General features: G+C 28.7%; 2 protein-coding genes across 2 annotated transcripts in view; both read right to left on the bottom strand.

The window, feature by feature from the left end:
- Positions 1–1,153: 1,153 nt before the first annotated feature.
- Positions 1,154–12,874, bottom strand: LOC111638234 (protein FAM13A-like). The gene is made up of 9 exons (XM_023383893.1): positions 12,815–12,874; positions 12,647–12,705; positions 10,569–10,650; positions 8,521–8,741; positions 7,499–7,768; positions 6,827–6,951; positions 6,653–6,754; positions 1,953–2,007; positions 1,154–1,872 (listed from the first exon to the last, which is right to left on the bottom strand). Exons 1-9 carry the CDS (start codon positions 12,870–12,872, stop codon positions 1,810–1,812), a joined length of 1,035 nt encoding a protein of 344 aa, XP_023239661.1. The 5' UTR covers positions 12,873–12,874; the 3' UTR covers positions 1,154–1,809.
- A 3,979-nt stretch (positions 12,875–16,853) lies between these two features.
- Positions 16,854–23,454, bottom strand: part of LOC111638229 — a 46,512-nt gene continuing 39,911 nt past the window's right edge. Inside the window, exons 12-13 of the mRNA XM_023383889.1 lie at positions 20,630–20,686; positions 16,854–16,974 (exon numbers count right to left, since the gene is read on the bottom strand). Coding sequence (XP_023239657.1) covers positions 16,854–16,974; positions 20,630–20,686 — 178 coding nt within the window. The remainder of the gene's footprint in view (positions 16,975–20,629; positions 20,687–23,454) is intronic.

Here is a 23,454-nt window from a genome sequence, read left to right as displayed (position 1 = left end):
TTTGTCTTTACCTCAAGAATTAAAATGACCGCCATTTTTTAAAAAAATGCTGTATTCTCTGTATTGATATAATTTCCTTGTGATTTTGCTAGTTTTTTTGAGTTGTCAAGAATTGAAAAGGAGTTTAGACCCGAAATGCATACAAGAATGACAATTCAGTGATTAATTTTTCCATGTTCTTCTAAACACACATACTGTATGATAAGTCCTACATTTGTCAAGTTGTGAGATTTAAAAAGCATAACAATTGAATAGGACAAGAAGCTTTGAACACAATATTGTTGTTTCTTAATCCACTAGATCTATCCCCCTGTAAATTTTCTGACGATGCACCTGAATGCTGATATACCATAAATCTGAACAGTCCAGCTTGGTCATATGATCGATTTATTTACAAAGCCTTGGCATTCAGAGTTATAATTAAAGGAAGTTTATGCACCGTACTTATATGTGAGAGATAAACAGCTGACAAAAGTTACAGAATATTTACATGAAGAACCAACAGTATACCAGTTGTTACATAGAGGTGCAATGTACAATATACTAGGATCTCAAAGGTGTATAAAATACTTTGTGAGAAATCGTGTATCTATTAAAAGCATGAATACACAGTTATCTCGTGCTCCCTGTTGTCATGACTTTGAGTCCATGTAGCAGATATAGTCACAGGCCATATCTCAGGGTGAATGTGCATCAATTCCTGAAATTGGGGGTTTATTTAATGAAGCCTCTTTAATTCATTCTTATATGAGACACAGAAGATTTAGTCTCCAGAATAAGTAGAAATATATTGAGCAGAAAATGCAATGCATAAATTACAAAGACCGTAACCTTTATTTCCACAGCTTGGAAAGCTATGGTTGAATTATTATCACTTTGTTTCTATATTGTTTCTTGGAAAGTGGGCTGAGCTTGAAAGCCTATTGCTTGTACACTGGTGATGTGTATACAATTTCACATTCGTTACGCTGTCCATGGACAAGATATTTTGACGATGCATGGATAATCAAAAGTTTGGTGTATGTATATAAATTTGTATTTTACATTATTATTTTGGTTAGCTTATTGAATGATAAATTGATTTTTGCCTTTGCAAATTGCAGAAAAAAAGGACAAAAATATATAGACATATAATGAATTTAAAAAAATCATTAGTATAATACACAGAATTTTACAGGAAATAGTATTTAATATTATATACAAAGTACACATTGAAGATACACCATCAAGTGAAATCAAATTTCTTGTTATAAAACTAATACTTTAAGTTATTTTTAAATTTATTAATATTGAATGTTTCACTGTTTTCATGTTTTATATTATATTCAATTGCAACTAACCTACATAATAGTCAATATTTTGTGTCAGAAAAATTTTATATCAGCTTTATAAAATATTTATTATTGCACAAAGAAACTGTGACAATTAGTTTATTTAATTTCTCACGAGTTCTATAAATACACAACAACGTAATGTTACTCGTAAAGAAACTGACATGTAAATGGAAAAACAACATTCTAGCCAAGATACAAAACATCGTTCAAGTTATCTTGGCCGAAAAATGTTTATGTAAAAAAAGTCAAAAAGTACGTCCGTCTGGAGTACCCTTGGCTACGAGTCTACCACGCGACACGAAACACGATACGAATCGTTTTGATTTTCTCCCGGGAATAATGACATCCGGACGCGAGACGGTCGCTAGGAACAAGTTTACGAAAACAAGTTATCCTATAGATCTAGAAGGCTAGACGACAAAGATGGGAAGGAGGTAAGATACTGGCCGTCGAAATTTCGGTCTCTTTCTCTCTCTCACTTGCACTGGTCATGCTTGGATAGAAGTGCCTCCAATAGCCTTAGTCGTCCCTTGACGTGCTGAAAAATCAATAAGAAGGAGAAAACATTGATTATTGTGATTTACATACATTACCAAAATTAAATTAAATTCTTCTTACTTTGTATTCTCCATACAGTGCTTCCATGGGGATTTTATCCTCTTTCTGAATTTTCCTGTTTAGACATATAAATTTATTAATAATTCTAGACTTTATCTTTCCTATTAATTAAAACATTACAGGAAAATGCTTATTGGTGATTAAGGATTACATCATAAATGGCAAATGTATCAATAATATAAACACAATAATGGATTTTTATCAAAAAAAAAATACAGAAAAATGTATTTGAAATTTCTATTCATCTCTTCAAATCAAAATGGACAAATTTTTATAAAATTATTAAAACAAAATACTAAACAATTACTTACAATCTGTTCTGAATATAGAATATAAAATCAAACAAAAAACTGGATCAGGCATAACAAATTAACTTAAAAAGTTATGCACTGAAATCAAATGAAATGTTATTAATGGAAATGTAATGACAATTTTCTATGGAACAATGGTACAATTTAAATGAATCTTTAGTCTTCAACAAACAATTCCTCTTGCTTAGATAATGCAGTGATATGGTTAGGCACAGAGGCACTGTCTGCTATCCTGTGACAAATTTATCCACAGATGTTGCAACTGCTGATCCAGATCCCTCTCACTCATATATGGCTGAAGCTGTTGTATCATATGGTCCACAAATCTGCAATATCCTAATAAATTGCTGTAATGTGATAAGACATTCTTGAGAAACCCTAATGTTTGCAGTCCTGATATAAAAGACAGTATGTGAGGGTAAAGGATTTCCTGAATGTACTGTTCTGGTTTCGTTTGGTTTTATTTGATTACAGCAATGCAACACATTGGTGATCTGCCAAGGGGAATGTCTCCCGGAAGGTCTTTTATGGGAAACTGGTCCCTATTTAGGTGTTACTAACGTGAAGAAAACCTGGAAAACACCATGTGGCCAGCCAAAAACCCATAATCAACTACCAGTGTTTGGTGATTTTGTCCACTCGGCAACTGGTGGACACTATTGTTCTGTCAAGGTCCCCTGAACCACTACTTATCATTTTGTATGATAAGTCATTCCTATGACTTATCATACAAAATGGTTTCCTAAACTGATGCTGGTAACAAAACCAGTTTTTGGTAAACTGTGGTTTTAGCAAATATTGAAAACAGGAAACAAAAGTGGCATCATTATTATGGTATCATTTTGTTTAATTGACAATGTTTAGATTTAAGATGATTCCACATAACTGATGTAATGTTACATTGAAATTTTCTGGTAGTACAATATGTACATGATACCAATTTGCCATCCTTGAATAATGCTTGTTATTTTAAAGTCATGTTTAAATTTTAAAACTATAAAACCAGAAGGAATTAATTTTCATATCAAAATTAACATGAAGTTTTTAAATGCCAGCTTTTACAAACATCCAAGAAACACTGATCTCTTTTTGGCAGGAGTAAAATGATTACATGGCATAAGATTGTATAGCTGAAAGTGGCAAATTTTCTCTTCAAAGATCTTTTTATTCGAGCAAAACACAAATTCCACTTTTCTACATAATACCATTAATAACAGAAAGAGGTCCATTACAAACTCTAAGTGATTTGTCTTCAGTCATTGCCCATAAGCTTTAACAAAACAGTCAACAAGAAATTGTCCAAGATATGCTAAGATGGTTATTTTAATCCATCAAAAATTTTGTTCAAATATCATGCACTTTTTCAATATTATTTTGTCATCAGCAGATAGTCTTCCTTTCAAGTAGTACCCAATATTAGAATTAATTTGATTACTAGAGTCCAAAATATTATTTGTTGTCAAAAACAATTTAGTTTTGAACTGATTCTCATTTCTGTACTTGGAGTCAAACTTTGATGCATTCAAGTTGTTTTACAAAGTTCTGGAGTATCAACTTATTCAGTATTTCACTTAAGGCTGTAAAATTCCAAATCTGGCTACAACTTTGGACTGAAAACGTAAACCATTGTCTTGTAATTTTGATTTTGAATGGAAACTTCCATGTTTTAATTGATAAATTTTTCCACTCTGAAGTAATCTCAATCTCAGATCTGGTGGCCAGTTTTCTCAGGAATTCTTGTTTTACAAAACTTTAACAGCTCATCTTATAAACATATTTGGGTCATTTCTGAAGAGTGTATAGATGATTTTCTGGTATTCTAATGTATTCATAGTGGACATTTTAAATAATATATTCAAAACCCACAAACCACATTGTTCTTTGTTAGATATATATTTAACATATTACCAGCCAAAATTTCACACTGTTCTGTTCTAAACTCAAATTTTTCTAAACAGTTTTTATTCATTGCCATATTTTAGTCATACATTATTATTCCTGAATCTGGGCTTGTAATATTTACAATAATGCATTACTTTATTAATTATTGATTAATATTAATGTGTTTTTTATTATTTATTTTATTCTTCAGAATTCAAAGCAGTTTTTAAACCAGTTTGACATCTGGTATTCAACAAAACCGAATAATCTTGAGAATTTCTAGTTTTTGTCAGTATTACCCATGAGGTGTGTGGAGCAGTTTGCCACTCACAACAGAAAAGATGAAATTGAAGTGATCACCAATGCTCTTCCCCACTAACACAGTGGTTTGTGGGGAAGAGCATTTCAAGCAGAACTTGCTAAAGAAAATTATGTCGCCAGTCCATAGCAATCCTTGCTTCTCTACCATGGTACCACTACAAATGAAGTCAATGATGTTGAGATGGACATCATTGACAGGACATATAGATGTCATTATACAGGATGTTTTTCAAGTCTTGCCAGATTACAAAGTGCTGTATCATCCAGATGAAATGTCACATCACCATGAAATAACTTGTAAAATGTTACTTACACTTCAAAGTTTGATGGTGACTAATTGGAGGTCTGGCATTGAACAGCTGTATGTCACATACAGCTGTTCAATGCCAAATCTCCAATTGTGCTCCAGTGACATGCAAACACTCTTGCAGCTGTTCCTGGAATCCCAAAATTTCTCATTAATGATGTTTGTCTGGAATATCCTAAATAACAATATGAATTATTTCCTTTAGGTGATGAAAATTTTTAGGTTTTTCAGAATATATTTTCATTTTAACATTCTCCACAGCCAGAAGTTGCAACATGTCAAGTTGGGAGACCTTGTGGGTCAAGAAATGAGCCCCTTATGAAAAATCCATCACTTATCAAATTGTTCATCCAGATAACATCTCACCTGAAGGAACTCCATACATACTGTATTATACAATTTAAATTCAACAAACCACAGAACAATCTACACTTTCTCCCAAACAGTCTTTATCTTGAAAACAACTGAGTGTTTATTATTCAAGAGGTGATGATGTCAGTGTTGTCAATTCCAAAATTTTAAACTTTCATGCTTGTTTTACAAGTTATTTCATGGTGATGCAACATTTCATCTGAATGATATAGCATTTGGAATTCCAGAGGGACTTAAAAAACACCTTGTATATGCAATTTTACTTCTGCTAGTCACCTGCTAATGGTACAAGCAGAGACTGAGTGCTTTAACAAATCTTCCACCTGTATCTCTGGATATTGAACAAAGACACCATTACAAATGTTTATACTTGTCTGACAATCAATTATCTCTTCTTATGGTTTGTCTAGGACATCCAGAGCCTACCTGCCATATATGTGCACCCTAATGTATTCACTGTCCTCCCCATATCTTATAGTCGGATCAGAATTGCTTGAATGGCTGGCAATCATGTTCCAATGATGTGGCCTTTCTCAAACTCAGCCACTTGTAAATAATGTCTTTGCATCAAGTAGACAAGCCTAGTGTTTGAAGACTGAATGACAGTTATCCTGAAAATTCTGAACTCAGTGAACCCTTGCAAGCACTTTTTAGAATACCGAGGTGGCAATTTTAAGGCATGCAATCAGACCTGAACTGTAATCATTTACTGCAAAACTCTGCATACAGCTATCTGAGTGCATAGCTTTTTTGTCAATAAGAGTAGGAATAAAATTACAATACTTTATCTTACATCTTGATTATATCACAGTGAAATGCAATTTTCTTTATCTTTTACATGTCAAAAATCAAATATTCTCTTCTTTAATGAATTATCTTTCAATAAACTGAAATAGATAAATTCTCTACTTGAGTTATGTTTATTAATGAAAAAATTTGTGTTTAAAAATGTTTAATGTAGGATCATTGATTTAATAGTTTACTCTTTGAAATATTTTTTCTTACATTTTGAGATTTTAGTAAACCAAATTTCTGCAAAAATGTGCAATTAATTGAATCCTTTAATTTGCATGTATCCAATAACTTATGAAAAATCATCACCTGTATTTTCTTTGTTTCATTTACAATATATATTCATCCATTAGGGATAGTGCCATTTATTCTAACATGGTTATGCAGTTAGTAAAGTTTATCTCCAAGTATATCACAAATCTTTTTTAATTGATGAAATTACAATCACCAAACAGTTTTTACTTACTCTATTTTACTTGCTTTTGCTAGCTCATAGCTAAGTATTTTGGAATAAACTGCAAATTTTTACTTTTAAGAAATTATGGAAAAAGTTTGTCTTTATTTAAGAGATTTCGATTTATTCAGAATTTTCAGAAACCAGGTATATTTATTGATTAGAGTTGTTGTGTGTTTCCAAAACAATACACAGTACAATTAAATACTACTGTTGTAAATAACATTATATTAAAAAAAATTTAATCACACAAGAACCATACCTTCCAGTTTGTTGTTGAAATTCCTCTTCAAACTCCCTAAGAACCCTACGAAGTCTCCTTTTCTCAGATCGAGCTTGCTGTTGCTGATATAACAGTTCTGATCTGAAAAATTATTTTTAAAATGAACAAACTGTTCAGAAACATTTATATTAATTTTTTAAAAAGTTGACTTACAGTGGCAATTCATGCAGATTAGAACTATTGTATTTTGTCAACCATTCTGATGATATTTCCTGGGTAGAACTATTTGTAGATTCTTTACATTTATCATCGGTTTCTTTTGTTTCAAAAAAATCACTCTAAAATTTATATCATCAAGAATTAGAATATTTTCAGCATGATTAATTTTTAAATACTATAATACAGAAATATACATTTTATTAATGATATGTTTATTTTTATTATTAGTCACAATTTTTAATTAACCAATTTTAAAATTAATATTTTAAGTGATTATATATTAACATTTCAAACTATTGTAATGTTAATATATAATCACTTAAAATATTAATTTCATGACTAGAAATGATGCCAAATGAACACAATTTAATTGTCACTTATTGGATATTGATCTTCCTTTATAATTTTTTGGTAAATGGAATTTATTTAGAATTTATCTTAATGTTCTTTCCAAAATAGTCAATGAAAAAGAATTCTGGTGCCTAAAGAATAAATCACACATTTTTATATAAACAGAGTATCAAAGTAAGTTAAACTTTATAAATGTCACAACTCTGAAATTTAGTATGCCAATTTAGATTTATCAAAGATAACAGATTAAAATAAGTTACTTCAATGATTCTTTCAAACTATAAAATTAAATTTTATATTAAACTGTACACCAACCTTGGAAATACTTTTTGGAGATGTAAAATCCATAGCAACATGTTCCAGAATGGGTTGAAGTTCTGATCCAGAATCTTTGTTTTTGTTAACTAGAGAGTTTGAAGTGTTTGGTCTACCAAGAATTCGTTTCACACTGCGATAACGATCATACAGTGGTCTCATGATGTCTCTGTCCATTTTTGTGGTTGGTCTCCCATGTATGCTTTCTAGCTGCAACAGGGCCTTTTGAATTGCTATTTTTTCATCCATAACTTGTTCATTGGTCATATCCTATATAAGTTAAGAAACAATTATTTGATTAATAACTAGCCAGATAAATTCTATGATTTAAGGAGAAATATATTACTAAAACAGAATGCTTGATATTTTTAAATTGTTTAAGAAGTACTACTTTTTAATAAAAGAGTTATTTTCAATCTAGCAATAAGTTTGACGTTTAAAACCAATATAAAGTATCTATTTTAAATGATTTTTGCAAAGATATTGTATTACAGTAGAGTATTGTTTATCCAAAACGTCAGTTATCCGAAAGAATTCCAGTTGACAAATTTAAATTTTCACTAGTGCTGTGGCACTGCAATCTTTGGCTATGTCTTGGGCTACTCAATATTTTTTTTTGTTGGTGTGTGTGTTTTAACTGGCAGCACTGGCATTTTTGTGTGGTGTTTTTCTGAGGACTGTGTGTCGTGCTAAATCGAACATTTTTGATACTAGATTAACTTCTGAAGTAAAAAATTTTTTTTGTTTTTATATTTTCCAATATATTTATTTTGTTTGTACAAAATAAAGAAATAATTTTTAACGATACAATAGCCACAATTATTATTTTAAAAAGTTTACATTAGGCTTAACATTGACGAAAATTCAACACAAAGCAACATGCAACAGGGAAAAATTTCAGCATGAGATAGGTTAATATATTTTTTCATACATAATCAGTTATCCGAAAAATAAGTTATCCGAACAACCCCAGTCTCCAATTGATTTGGATAAACAACGCTCTACTGTATTTTAATTCATACCTCTACAAACTCAGGTCTATGAGCACATTTTCTCTTATCAGATAAATCTTTCAATGCTTCATCTAGAGATTCTTCTACAGAAGGTTTTAACTTGCTACAGGATTCACAAATCCCTCTACTATTTGTGGTATCTTCCAAAATATGTACATCTCTCGTTGGAAGCCAATGAGGTCTGACTGACGGTCCTCCTGATTCTAATGAATGGCTTTCTTCTTTTAATGCTAAATAAAAACATATTTTATATTAAGAAAAAACTAAATGCAAGCATTTCTAATGAGTGAGCTAAAGTGAAATATATTGACTCAAATATAGGTTGGTTTCCAATTACGGAATCCTTTTTGAAAAATTAGGACCCAAATATAAGTTGATTTTTTTATTATTAATTTTATTTGCATATACAAAACAAGCAATTTACATTAAACAATTTGGAAAGTCATTGAAACTTTGTCATTGTCATCATTCCTGCTTCCTATTCCATTGTCATCATGATGTCCTTGAACAGTATATCATCCTCTGTTCTGTCCATGTCTATAACACATTCCTTAAAGCTTTTTATTAGATTGTTGGAGAAGACACAATTATATTGTTATTCTAAGTTTTACAAGGATATGTGGAATTTTTATTATTTTTTTTACACAACTGACTATCAAAATTAGTTATATTCAATTCCATTTCTTTCTTTTCAAATTACTTTAGTTAAAAACATTTTTGAATTTGTACAGTCAACCACCCTATAATACTGTTAATAGTTCCGTTTTATATGAATTTCATGTTGTACGAGTCACTTAGATTTTACAAATATGTGTGCCGGGCTGGGAACGGCTTTTGTATTTACATATTTGTATTTACAAATCACATTTAAATCATACCTAACTGATTGGAAAATTGTACTCAAAGGGTTTGTTTTATAGAAAGAAATATATGCATTGAAGTCTAAAACATAATCATATCAAATACATAAGTTTACAATTACGATAGAATTTGATAGAAAAGCCAGGACAGTAAATACAAATTTAGAAAATTTATTAAAAAATATTTTCAAACAAAACAATACATTATTATCATCATTGTCTTATTCTTTCTACACACCTCAGGAAATAACAATAAAAATTTACACTTTACAACAAAATAAATTTCATTATAAATTTTTGACAACTTTTCCCAATTTTTATGGTCGCTCAATTAGTATAGACTCAGAGAAAAATAAAGTTACCAAAATAAAATTTCTGTAGAAGTTACCAAAACTGACTGATTCTGTTGAATACACTGACTAAACTAAGCCAAAGTAAAACACAATATGCTAATCAATTATTTACAATCATGCCAACACTCAACTCCTGCACATAATTTGTGGGCTCAGCATGATGGGTCACAACTTGGCTGGCATTTAACATCACTAAACAATTGACATATCAAATTTTAACATTAGTTTAACTTTCTACAATGTGTATCACATACAATTATTGAAATTGAAGGAAATTTTAATCAAGCTCAAATACAGGATGAGAATGATTTTTTATCCCCTTTACAACTGGGGAAAAACATGCCAATATGATATAATAAAATATTTCACTTTAGCTCATTCATTCATTCAGTAAAAATTTACATTCTCCAGTTAGATAGCTTGAATTAGAAATACATTGTACAGTAACAGTTAAAAACCAAACTATTAATACAAAATTTGGAAGATAATTTACCAAAATTTATATTTTATGGTCAATAATTAAATTATCTGTGATAACTTTGAAAATATCACTTTTGTATAATCATCAGAAACATAATGAATACAGAAATATTTATATTCAAATGAAAATTGCAGGTTTGAGTATAATTGTTTCTTTAAAACTACACATTCACCTTTGTTACTATGAAAATAACTTAACTTGAAATAATAACTACAATGTCTACTTAAAATTATATTTTGGTTATTATTATTATTATTATTATTACTATTATTACTTCTATTTCACATTTTTTATCAAGCTAAATATTAACCATTGAAAATTACTTAATTACTGATTTACAAGTAATTAAAAGAATTTTGTTACCTTTTAACTCTTTCCTTGCTTTATTCAAGTTAGTGATCAACTTCTTAATGTCAGGAAAATTCATTTTTTCCGCATGAGATGGCTGTAAGAAATAATCTTATGTTAATTTTTGTTATTGCTGAAAATAATCATTTGTAAATTATCATACTAAATTTGTTTTTATGTCATGTAAGTAGTGTGTAATATAATTTAGATATACAGCAAAAATATATTTATAACTTCAGTGGAAATTCAATTTTCCAAATTTTTTTAAAACAACATACCACTATAATATAATAAACAGAGACTAAACACTCAATGTAGCTGGAAATCATTACATTTGTCAATTGTAGCATTGCAAAACTCGATCATGCACTTAACATTATGCTAAATTAATTTACCTTCAAATATAGTAATTGAATTATAGTATTTATTGTTCATAAAACTTTAAATGTATAATACTTAATGTACCAAAAACACAAAAACAAGTTTCTGGATTTTGTGTTTTTGGATCTGAAATTTTGTTTATAGAAAGCCTCCCAGTCCCATCAAGTTCAGATAGTTGAGTTTCAACTGTATTAAAATTTCATAAAAATATTTATCATATTATTTCATCAAAAAAAGTTTTGAGAGTATTAAAGGAAATATTTTTATATCCTGGTAAGCAAAATTTCAAAATGCTGCATTGTAGAATGTCTAAGATTTTACAATTAAATTAGCATCAGCAAATATTAATTAGAAGGATAAAGTAATATTTTCAAGCCAGACTTAATATATAAAATATTTGGAAATTTTGAACTATATGTTCTTGATTCAGAAGACACTAAAGCTCCAAAAATATTCCCTAAATAAATAAATCTAAAATTCTAAAAATGAGACCATTGTGAAGACAATCATAAATGAATGCTGTCAGATAAATGGAAGTTTTTTGTTTCAGGTAATAAAGATTCATATTAGATTAATTTTCTTTGTAAACATTCAGGAAGTTTTAAATTTTTACTTAACTTATTTTGATGTTAACAAATCAATTTAGAATGCATTGATACAGTAGATATAAATATTGTCAATAACCGTTTATGAATATTATCACTTATCTGTTTACAATTGCAATTACTCTTTATTACAACAATTGAAAAGATTTTTTTAAATGTTACACACACACGTTTTCAATTGAGAAAATATTGTTTGTTGTCTGTTATAAATAAGCCATTATTTACAATTCTTTAAATTAATTCCAAACCAAAATTACATAAGTTATGAAAGAAATTTGCATTTATATATGAAAAAAGTCATATTTTACACTTAGTTACAGCAGAACAATATTGCTTCATTACATCATTAAACAATCCAGCAATAAGTTTCTCAACTTTCCCAGCAACATTTAAAATTTTGATCACGTCATCTGTTATATTTTATTAAAAAACTTTTTATATTTTTAACTATTATAAAATAGCAAAAAACCTTAATTCTAAGGATAGGATGGGTTTTATAAAAAATTGTAAATGCTAATAATGAGTAAAATTGTCATTAAGTCTAACTACTGGAGATACACATGACCCCATTATCTCCCCACCCTCTCAATCTTAAATCAACAAAATTTAATAGCATCAATCCACTACACAAATCTCCCTTTAAATTTCAGAAATTTTAGATAAAAAGTACAGGAGTTATTAAGCTTCAAACTGGGCAAACAAAATTATGCTCCCCCCACACACAAACTAATATCCATACATAAAGAAATTATTCCCAATTTTTTTGTATTTCTCATTTCAAGGTCCAAAAATGTAAAATCCTGGGGGGGGTCATTTTTTGACCAATCATACTTTTCCTCTGTTATGTATAACAGCTGGATAAGTAAACATAATAAAAAGTGTAGAATATTATATGTAGTTTAATTATAGATTTAACTTAAGTTTAAATTTTTTAAAATGTCATGCAACATGCTCTGTGAATCAGCCTGTTAATAATTTTACATTTATGATCATCACAGCAGAATCACAACTACATAAAATTATAATTAAGTCATTTTTATGGACATGTAAATAGCAAATCAATTTAAAAAATTTTAAAAAGCATTTGTAATAACTTGTTTTACTTACTCTGTATCCATGTTCTTCTTCGAATGCTTCATCAAACTGCTTTAATTTTTTCTTTAAACCTTAAAAAGTAGATAAGAATGTTCAAAATTTGTCATAAATTATTTTAGAATTTATCATTTACAGTATCAACTTATTACTATATAAATAACTTATTATATTTATACTTACTATGAATTTTCTTGTTTAACTGTTTAATGCTAGAATTAGCAGGATCTTCCTCTCTCATACTGAAATATAAAATAATAATTAGAATAATTTTAATATAACAATTTATAATAAATACATTATAACTTAGAGCTAACTTATTAAATAATTGTCTGATGGTTTGAATTAACAGTTTGTTGAATACCCAATTTCAATAAAAATATTCAAATTTTTTCAAATAACGAAGTATTTCAAATTATGTTAAAATGTATATTACTATGGTCAACACAGCACACAAAAACAAACACAATTAATTTTTCTCTTAAAAAAAAATACAGTCGACCCCCTATAACACTGTTGATTATTCCATTTTATATGAATTCCATGTTGTACGAGTCACTTAGATTTTACAAATACGTGAGCTGTTCACAGCCTGGCACACGTACATTTCATTTTTTTTTTTTTCATTGAGTAATCATCATTTCCCCTACTAGGGGATCAGAGTCCTCCCTGTCCCGCTATCGCACCACAGGGAAAACGTTTCTTTATTACAATGTTTCATTACAAACATGGCACACGTACAGTGATACCTCGACTTACGCTACCCCGACTTACACGAACTTGGAGTTACGCGATTTTCAAATCTCGATTCGTCTTTTGTTTGAGCACCACACACTCTTGATTACTCACTCCCCCCACACTATTGTTCGGCTTACATGCTCGGACGTGTCGCGCGGAATCGACACATAGCTACAATTTATTTTGTGTTATTTATTTCTGTGTTACTTCAGAGACTCTATATGGTGATTTCTTGTAACCATGAACGAATCAAATGATGAGATAAGATTAACGAGAACATTTATTAGCTTACATACATCTGACTTAGATTTTACACAAATTGCGAAACTATACCGCAACTTACGTAGTTATTGCTCGGTCCCACCTATCGTGTAAGTTTGAGGTATTACTGTATTTGTAAAATCTAAGTGACTCATACAACATGGAATTCATATAAAACGGAATAATCAACAGTGGTATAGGGGGGTCAACTGTAAATAAATAAATAAATAAAAATACTATGCATTTATAAATATAAAAATCTTGTATTGGGATAACGACTAACATATTCAATAAAATGATAATATAATAATTGAACTTACTTTAGATAGGACTCCCAAATATATTGATATTTATTATATCATTGTATATTATCCTACAGACCTTTACTCTACCTAATAAACTGTTATCATCAGACTATTTTTGCCTTGCTTTCCAAACACAACCGAACTTCGTCTTCTCCTCAGACCTAAGATGGACTTCAGAAATTGTCTCAAACTATAGTTAGAATTTTCAATTGCCAGATTATATATACGAGTTTATATCAAAAAGTAAAGGAAACTTAATGTTCTTCTTTTTGTTAAACCAGGAAAAAAAAATTTGCAGAAATATAGTCAAAGCAGTCTCTTGCTCCTTTAAAAATTGCTCAACATCAATCTGCAAGTTTAATGAAATCTAAGGACTTGTGCGTCACTTCTTTAACTTTTTCTGAAAAATCACACATCCATATGTTTTTTTTTTCCCAGAAAACTAAAAACTGATAAATTATACACTGCTATATTTTTAAAAATAAAATTAACATCACTGTTGTTGACAAATATTGGTTAAGCTGCTCAACAACTTCAACAGCACTTGTAATGCTATTTAATTTCTTCCATTCATACACTTTGATGAATAATATTTTTCTATATCATATGAACACCATTCTGTAAATCTGGGAGAGTTTTATCTCTTCTAAATGCAGAAATCTGATCAGAGTACAGTTGGAAATTGGAGCCAACACAGTTATATCTTGGCCTTTAAACCAAACCAAATACAGTATATGCAACTGATATAACTTTATATTTTATCTGTAGTATTAGATAAAATTATTTATAATGATCTTGGAAACTTGTCCTGATAAGTTTTGAAAAAGTTGCCTTTACTTTTTGTATAATATTTTATTCTTAATGAAAATAGTTTATCAAATCAAATAATATATCATTGATTCTATCCAATTTACTACAGTATTTGTATAAACTTCATATAAACTATTTTCAAATCGCTTTCCTCTCTACTCGGTAACAGTAAAAGCACTCAATGTTTCATTAAAAAATATCTTTACATAATAAATTTCCTTAATTTTCAATTATTTATTTAACATTTAAAGTTATTTAAATCTTTAAATATTAATATAAATATATCATTAAACATAACACAAAATTAAAAAGCCAATTTATTTGCATATAGCAAATATTTATCTTTTGTTATATATATAGTAATCATAATCTTCAATACTTGTTGACACTAATAAATAATGTTAAAATAATTACCATCACAAAATCCATGACACACAGCTGCAATAAAATTTATTAAAGTACTTTCACCTTTTTGAAAATTGAAAGATTCTTCAATAAATATAAAGAAATTGTCATTAAACATTTTCAACGCATACTTCAAAACACTGAGCAGTTGTATTTCTCAGAAAAAATTATTTCCAAAATTAAATTTCTCTCTTTTTAATCCAACAGAAATGTAACTATAGTAAATTACAGACAAAAATGCTTTAGAAAAAATTATTGCAGTAAGTCTTCATTTTAACAAAATAGTATAAACATGCTTAATTCAGGATCCATTAAATTAAGGAGAAATTGTAAAATTAAAATAAATTAATAACTGTAAATGACAAATTGCACATTTAATATGAAATTACAAGCATAGACTAAGAATATCATTTTCCAAAAATTATTGTCTTCTTCCATGAAGAAATTTTATATAAATAAAAATGGAGTATGCATTTTCTTTATTTATTGGAATGTATAATTCTTTTGCATTTACTTCATTATTGATAATTAAAATGTAAAAACTGATATTGTGCAGGATATACAATCAGTGAAATGACTTTTATTTTAAAGCAATTTCCTTGAATACTTCATCTATATATTCTTTAGTCTGTGATTATAAATTCACGAAGAAACTAAAAAAAAAGTATTGTCACTTCATTATGTTGCCACTGTGTTGAGTTTGAAACAAAATATCAAGAATCTTGTGTCACATGACTCAAAATGGCATTATCTGAGTATGGAAAAAGTAAATTTACAGTATTTCATAAATCAGAAACAAGATTTTATTACACACACAATAATACATGATGAATGTACTACTTGTACACTACGTTTTCAATATAATTCTCCAGATGATTGAGGCATTTATCACAACATGCAAGTTTGTCCATCCTGGACACAAATGTATATCTTTGCTGTATGATTCATTATAATAAAATTTTTTGTAATGTCTTCATTGCAGATGAAACAATATCTTGGTAAGTTTACCTTCAAAGAGAAAAACAGATGAAAGTGATTGGTACTAATTTGAACTTTATAGGAGAGATGGTCCAACATTCACAAACAGAACTTTTGCAATAAGTTCTGAATCCACTACTAATGTATGGTTGACATGATTCTCTTTTATAATAAGCTCAGTTGTAACAAAGACCAGGATGTTTTCTGTACAAACAAAAATCGTCTACTTCTTTGGGCTATAATACTGAATTTTCACAGCTGTTTTCCTGCACAAATTATATGATTCAATATTAGAGAGATTTCTATTGTACATATCAACAAATAAAATTTCAAATGACTTTGGTGTCTTGAATATTAGGATTTGCAAACTTCCTTTCCAAGCTACCTATGTATTAACCAGAACTACATGAAACAAAAGTGCTTTCCAAGATGTTGATATCATATTGAAACAATGCAAAACACTTGTCTATATTATCTGACAATAGATTCAAATCCTGTCTAAACCAAATCTTACAAGTAGAAAAAAAATTGACTATCTTAAATACATGTAGACAACCAAGCTCTAATTAGCNTGTTAACATTGTTGTTTATGAAGATTTGAAAAGCCAGTAAAAATACATTAAATGCAAAAATATCTGAGAACATTAGAGTTTCTACTTGATATATATAAAAAGTCAGACTAAGTTTTTTCTTAGAAAAACAACAATTTCATTCACCCCACAATTTTATGAACACACAGTGTTACTGACAAAGATATATTTGCCTCCTTCAATCACGCAAATAATATAATATAAGACGTCTTGTTCTACAGGAGGAGAAGGTGGAATATTAGGATCCAAGTGTAAGCTACCAAAAAAATTACATTTTATTTAAAAACTACAAAAATTTTAGATTTGCTTATTAATATTTTTATTATTATCAAAGTTTTATAGTGTTCTTTTGTATTCTTATGTAAAAATAATATAATATTGTTAACTAGTTTAGAGTAGGTTCTGAAAGTTCTTTCATTGTTTTCTTGACACTGATAGGTCTTTGTTACTTTAATGGCATTATTGTTCATAATGTTTCACTTGAGAGACTTCAATAGTCATTAATAGTTCAATCAACAGTTTTTAGATAATTTTTGTAAATATTGCCCTTAGTGAGTAATTAAAATTAAAAACGATCAACAGATTTGAATTCAGATAAACAGAGGACACATTCTTCTTGAAATTACATATTCTCTAAATATACCATCCAATACTTGTATCGAATAACAGATTATGTTCTGTAGCTTGTCTTGCTGAAGGTATGCATTTCGAGTTTTGTTGTCATTTAACTGGACAATAAATGTAAAATTTGAAATAAACCAGTTTGATTGCATGAATTTCAATTAATTCAAAATGAAAAAACTTTATAGTCCATTACAAGTAACTTTAACAAACCTTACAATTAGTATTATAAAAGTTTCTTGCTTCAAATTATAAAACTTGTTCATAGTAGCATTCTGAATTGATGGCTTCAGAATAATAAAATCAGACAAATGATATTTGCAATCTTTTGAACCCAAACATCAACATTTCAGGATATAAGAAAAGCTTTGTGAATACTATTAGGACTTCCATAGCACTACATACATATTTTTCAGAGTTGAGTAACCTGAAAAGTAAAATCATGTTTTCTCCATGTAAGCAAACAGATCCATAAATTTCAATATGTAAACAGTTCAAACCATTATTTTCTAGGAATTATCACATCCACAGACTCCAAAAATAGTAGCCTATCAACAACTTTATTTTACCCAGATGTATTTTGGAAATCACAATATTTCCCCCATCAGTGGTCTGTTATTGTTCTCATAGTATGGAGGCACTTTGATCTAAATAGACAAGTTAATATACACATATCACTGTTCAGATTAAATTTTCACTTCAAGTTTCAAAATAGCTGTATTTCGAAGTAACCAAATTCTTTAACATGTAAATCTCTATATCCCATACCAGGACAAAAGTATAGTTATGAACTAATGTGATTTCAAATTATCCAAGTTTAAATTAAAGATTTCCTCTGTGGTGTGTGTGTGTGTGTGTGTGTACGCATATATTAATATATATATTCATTCAAAATAGTGGAGAGAGATATATTACCTGTATAAATGCTTCCATGAGAGCATTTATTTCATACAATATAATGTTTAATGGTACTCATCATTGTATATGTTTTACATAAAAATAATAAACTGTTAACATATTTTAATAAATTGTCCTTTTTCATCATTAGTTTAATTTCTTTGAATTATACAATGGTTTTAAGTTGAAAAATTAGTGTAAAAACATTAATGTTGTTTCAGAAGGCTTTAGGGCAGTTCAGAGACACATTTGTCACAACCTCTGAAAACCACAATGTAAGCATTTTCCTAAGCTCAGACTCTTCTGCTTCCAGTTTTTGATTTATGATTGTAATTATTGACATAGACCTATCTTTTTTAAAAATTTTTTCCAAAATCTTCAACTAGGCACAAGTGAGGCCGTGTTAACAGAGTTTTGATGCTTGGGCACAAATGGAATCCTTAAATGCTCCAGTTCATATCATAATGCAGCAGAAGCTGGCAATTTTCCAATTCCCAAAATAATTTTGCTAAATTATCCACAGTTGTAGCCTTCACTTTCCTTCTTTCTTTAGGTTCACTTAACAGGAATTTGCAACCATTTTCAGGTATTCTATCAATGTTTACCTTATTCTCCAATCTTCTAAGAACATTGTATATACATGGTCTGTTGATTTAAATTCAGTCACAAAATGTATATCATCTGATTTCTTCCACGTTAGATTTTCAGTGTAAAATTTGCATACCACATTTCAGCGATCTTCCTCTTTACCATACACCATCTTTTTATTGAAAAAACAGTTCAAACCATGTTTACATGCATATTATTTGGTCACATGCAAAGAAAATGGAAATGACAAACAATGATATAAAATTTTAATTTTTTAAAGCAGCTACATTTTATGCAAAATTTTTTTCACTATATAATATATTATCTTTTGAATGTAAATCAAAGATATTTGTCTCTTTCCTGTTGAGGTTTGTGTGTGTCTATCATTGCAGTTTCTAGTTTGAAACAAAGAAACATATTTTTGTCAGTATCATCACAGCTATTGTGCATTAAGTACTTCCTTTTGTGTTTGCATTTGTTGCCATAATGCTATAATGTCTGCATTTTGCAGCTCCAGAGGAATACTATATCTGGGCCACAGAATCTACAGTGGACTTTGAAAATTGACTTGATATTGCTTTACTCTATTTACTATGCCTATCTGAGTCCAGCAATAGTTGGCTAGATACCAAAACTATACAATATGGTGTGCTCTATCACAGGGTGGAGAAATGATTTAAGAAATTTGTTGATGGTCAACTCTCCTGACCATTTAAATATGAAATACAGTACTTAAAAAAAAAATTATTTGAAATAAAAAAAATACCTAAAGATTGAGTTTTTGATGCGTTAAATCCCACAAATACACAGAATTGAAAAATGCTAAATGCCTTTTTCAATTCTGTGTATTTCAATTTTTAGTAATGTTCTGTGTAGTAATGTTAACATTGTTGTTTATGAAGATTTGAAAAGCCAGTAAAAATACATTAAATGCAAAAATATCTGAGAACATTAGAGTTTCTACTTGATATATATAAAAAGTCAGACTAAGTTTTTTCTTAGAAAAACAACAATTTCATTCACCCCACAATTTTATGAATACACAGTGTTACTGACAAAGATCTATTTGCCTCCTTCAATCATGCAAATAATATAATATAATACGTTTTGATATTTCACACTACTCATATGATGTTTTTCCTCTCCACAGTTTCATAGTTAACAGTAGATAATACTATAAATTTCCAGAAGATTCTAGTTTAATCAAAGATGATATGCATTATCTCGGAACAAAAATTTGTGTCATCATGTAAAACTTTATGGCTTGATATATCAATATTAAATATTCTTTGTCTTCTAAACAATCCATATTTCACTATTAGTAATTTATCTTTAGTCTCTTGAAAGTTTTCTTGTTGTCATCTTAGAATCATTTATAAAATATGATAATATTGTCAACATTAATTGCCAAAAATGTTCTTAACAAATTTTCCAAGTTCAAACTGTTACACATTCATCACTGAATACCTGACAATTTTGTACATATTTGTGACCAAAAATTCACAAAACCTCTGCTTTTTGATAATGATAATTAGTATTAATAGTAAAGCAGGGAGTACCCATTACATATTATATGCTACTTTGTTAAGTTCCCAATTTAATCAACATTTCATGAAATTTCAAATCCATCCACTATAAATTCTTAAGATTCTTTTACATAAGTAATTAAATATTGTTATATATGTATATATAACAATATTTAATTATATAATAATATACAGTATTGAATTATTTTTTCATTCTACATTCTATAATACACATTTAAAATTGTTTTAATTAAATACTTGATAAAACTATTTTCTTACCTTCTATGAGAGAGATAACTCTTGTACGCACTAGGTGATAATGGTGCTTCATAAGAACTATAAAAAAAGTATAATTACTACTTTACTAATTTAAAATTTTACAAAAAGTTAGAAGTGATTCTTAAAAATTATACATTAATGATCTCTATAATAGCTCACTTCATAAACTTTATGATAAAATTAATGATCATATGCTTTGGCTATATTTTTGAATTTAAAGCAAAAAATAATAATAATAATTAATAAGTCTCTAAAATGTTTAGATATTTGAGCATCAATTACAATTTAAGTATTTATTTTATATTCTATACTGAAACTTAAGAAATATCACATTTTTAAATACATTATTAAATTTTTAAATCTTACTTATTGTAATCATGATTATTATCATCATTCATTTTGTTATCAAAATTAGCAAGTCCCAAAATATACAAGTTTCAGGTATACTAAAGTTCAGATAAATTGGCATTTTTAAACTGTCTTTTCACACTATCATCTTTAACATGTGGCTGATATGACTATACATTATCAGTTCTTATCAGTTATTGAAAAGTCTTTATCATTGCATTAAAATATAAAACTTTCATTTCAGATATTATCATCAGTTGTGTTATGTTATTAAAATTAGCAAGTCCCAAAATATACAAGTTTCAGGTATACTAAAGTTCAGATAAATTGGCATTTTTAAACTGTCTTTTACACTATCATCTTTAACATGTGGCTGATATGACTATACATTATCAGTTCTTATCAGTTATTGTAAAGTCTTAATCATTGCTTTAAAATATTAAACATTAATCGTTCTAATTATTATTTGTTCTCAGTACAGTAGTTTAAATTTCTGGTATCTGTTACTTCAACATTTACTAGATGAAAATACTATTAAGCAACTATTATTATTATTAATTAATTAATAATTACAATAGTTTCTTAATGTTATAAATTGATTATTATTATTATTGTGCTGGGTTAAGTGGGTTACTTGGTTCACACCGGTGGTTGTGTACTATGCCGGACCAGAGTCAAGGCATAGCAACCAAAAACAAAAATTAAATAAGTGTGTCAGTGTCTGTATTCAGGAACTTCCTAACAATGTGGCATGTATTCAATATAGTGGCCTTCTGTAGTGTGATGTATTTATTTCTATTCAAATGTAATGTTCCCAGGCTTTTGTGTAGTGTGTGTTTATTGCTATTATTATTATTGTTGTTGTACTGCTGAATTTACTTGATATAACACTGCACTGCTGTGTCAACTGATCAGGTTATGTGATTTCATTTACATGCTAATTCTGTACAGTATCACCTACTTGTTGGTAAAGTAGTGTCCAATTTAGATTGACAATGCCTAGAGTCAGATTTTGTGTGTTAGGTTTAGGATAAAATATATCCTAAACCTAACACACAAAATCTACACGAAAAATTACACGAAAAATTACAGTAAACAGAGTTATCTAGGAAAATTTAATAAACACATATATATGGTATCTACAGAATATTGTATAAAAATTATATTTGTATCTTCAGAGTAACTCTTGAAAAATATCTTGTTTCTTTCCTTTTAAAATCAATTCTAACCTATTGCCACACATCTTACCATAGCAATCAGGAAGCTGTGGCAGCTGAAGGATTTGTTAAATAACATACCTAACAATGTAGTCAACAAGGATGATATAGATGCCAATTTCAATACTAGTAATGGTAATGACAAGTCTGAAGTAGAGGCTTGTAGTAATGAGGTTAATGAAGATGAGACTGTTGAGGAGAGCAAAAGATAAAATAGCAACAAGAGCAAAGATGGTGATGATTAAAGCTACAATGTTTATGTAACTACATAAAAACATGTTTGCTACATAAATCAATCATTTTTGTTAATATTTACACATTTATTCAAAAATTGAATAAGTACATAGTTCTTTATTTTTGTAATTTTAACTGAATTTTTACATTTCTGTAGACCCAGTAGACAGAAATGTATATTCAAACATAAAAAAAAAATTCTGTTAAAATTTACAAAAACTATTTTCCTTCCTTCATCTCCCTTAATGCAATAATGAGCTCCAAGTGACCAAAAATAGTTATCTTTCTGTTATATTTCCACACATTTCTATGCATATTGCATTTTAATTGTTAACTAGTGAAAATCCAAGGAAGAAAACAACAAAGCTTAAAGTATTGATAGAAATTGCAAACTGCAAGGAGATGTTAAGGAATTTGGTCAAAACATCTTCAGCATGAATGGAAAAATTTTTCTGGCAATGTAGCTGTAACAATTGATCAGCAATATCAGGTAATCCAACACCTTCATACTAACAAATACATGAAAGCATCTTCATGCTGTACATTGATTCAGCAAACTCAAATACAGTCTTGTAGTGAAACAGAAATTTTCAAACAAGCTGAAGGCAAGCAGTCTTTTTCAGACCTATCAGCTTTCCTAGCAGTGAATATACCTTTCTATAAACTTAAGAATCCTGTATTCCAAAAATTTGTAAGAAAATATTGCAACAAATCTGTGTCTTATTAATTTACACTCAGGAAAAATTACTTGCCTGACTGCTATACTGAAATGATATTGCATGTTAGGAAGGCAGTAGGAACAGAAAAACTTCTGGCTGTCCATAGATGAAACCGTGATACAACAAATCATTTCACCTGGCAACATCATAATTGGAACTCTTGAAAAAAACTGGAAATTTCCCCTGAACAAATTTATTTGCTGCATATCAAAATGCTTGAGTATACAATCCATTTGACAGTAGCAAGTCTTTTCTTTTTCTAATCAATCATAAAAATTCTCTGGCTACACCAAATAATGCTATTAAA

Source organism: Centruroides sculpturatus, unplaced genomic scaffold (assembly GCF_000671375.1).
Source record: "Centruroides sculpturatus isolate CEXI.00-Female unplaced genomic scaffold, Cexi_2.0 scaffold1253, whole genome shotgun sequence".
Classification (NCBI taxonomy): Eukaryota; Metazoa; Arthropoda; class Arachnida; order Scorpiones; family Buthidae; genus Centruroides; species Centruroides sculpturatus.
Note: the sequence above shows the minus strand (reverse complement) of the source record. Positions and strands in the feature narration are given on the sequence as shown.

Bases quoted from the DNA above. Each gene is read 5' to 3' on its own strand.
- LOC111638234 (XM_023383893.1), bottom strand. From the start codon at position 12,872: ATGAGAGAGGAAGATCCTGCTAATTCTAGCATTAAACAGTTAAACAAG. The intron at 10,651-12,646 runs GTAAGTAAAACA...TATTTCTTACAG, and splicing joins AAGAAGAACATGGATACAGA to CCATCTCATGCGGAAAAAAT. The intron at 7,769-8,520 runs GTATGAATTAAA...TAACTTATATAG, and splicing joins ATAGACCTGAGTTTGTAGAG to GATATGACCAATGAACAAGT.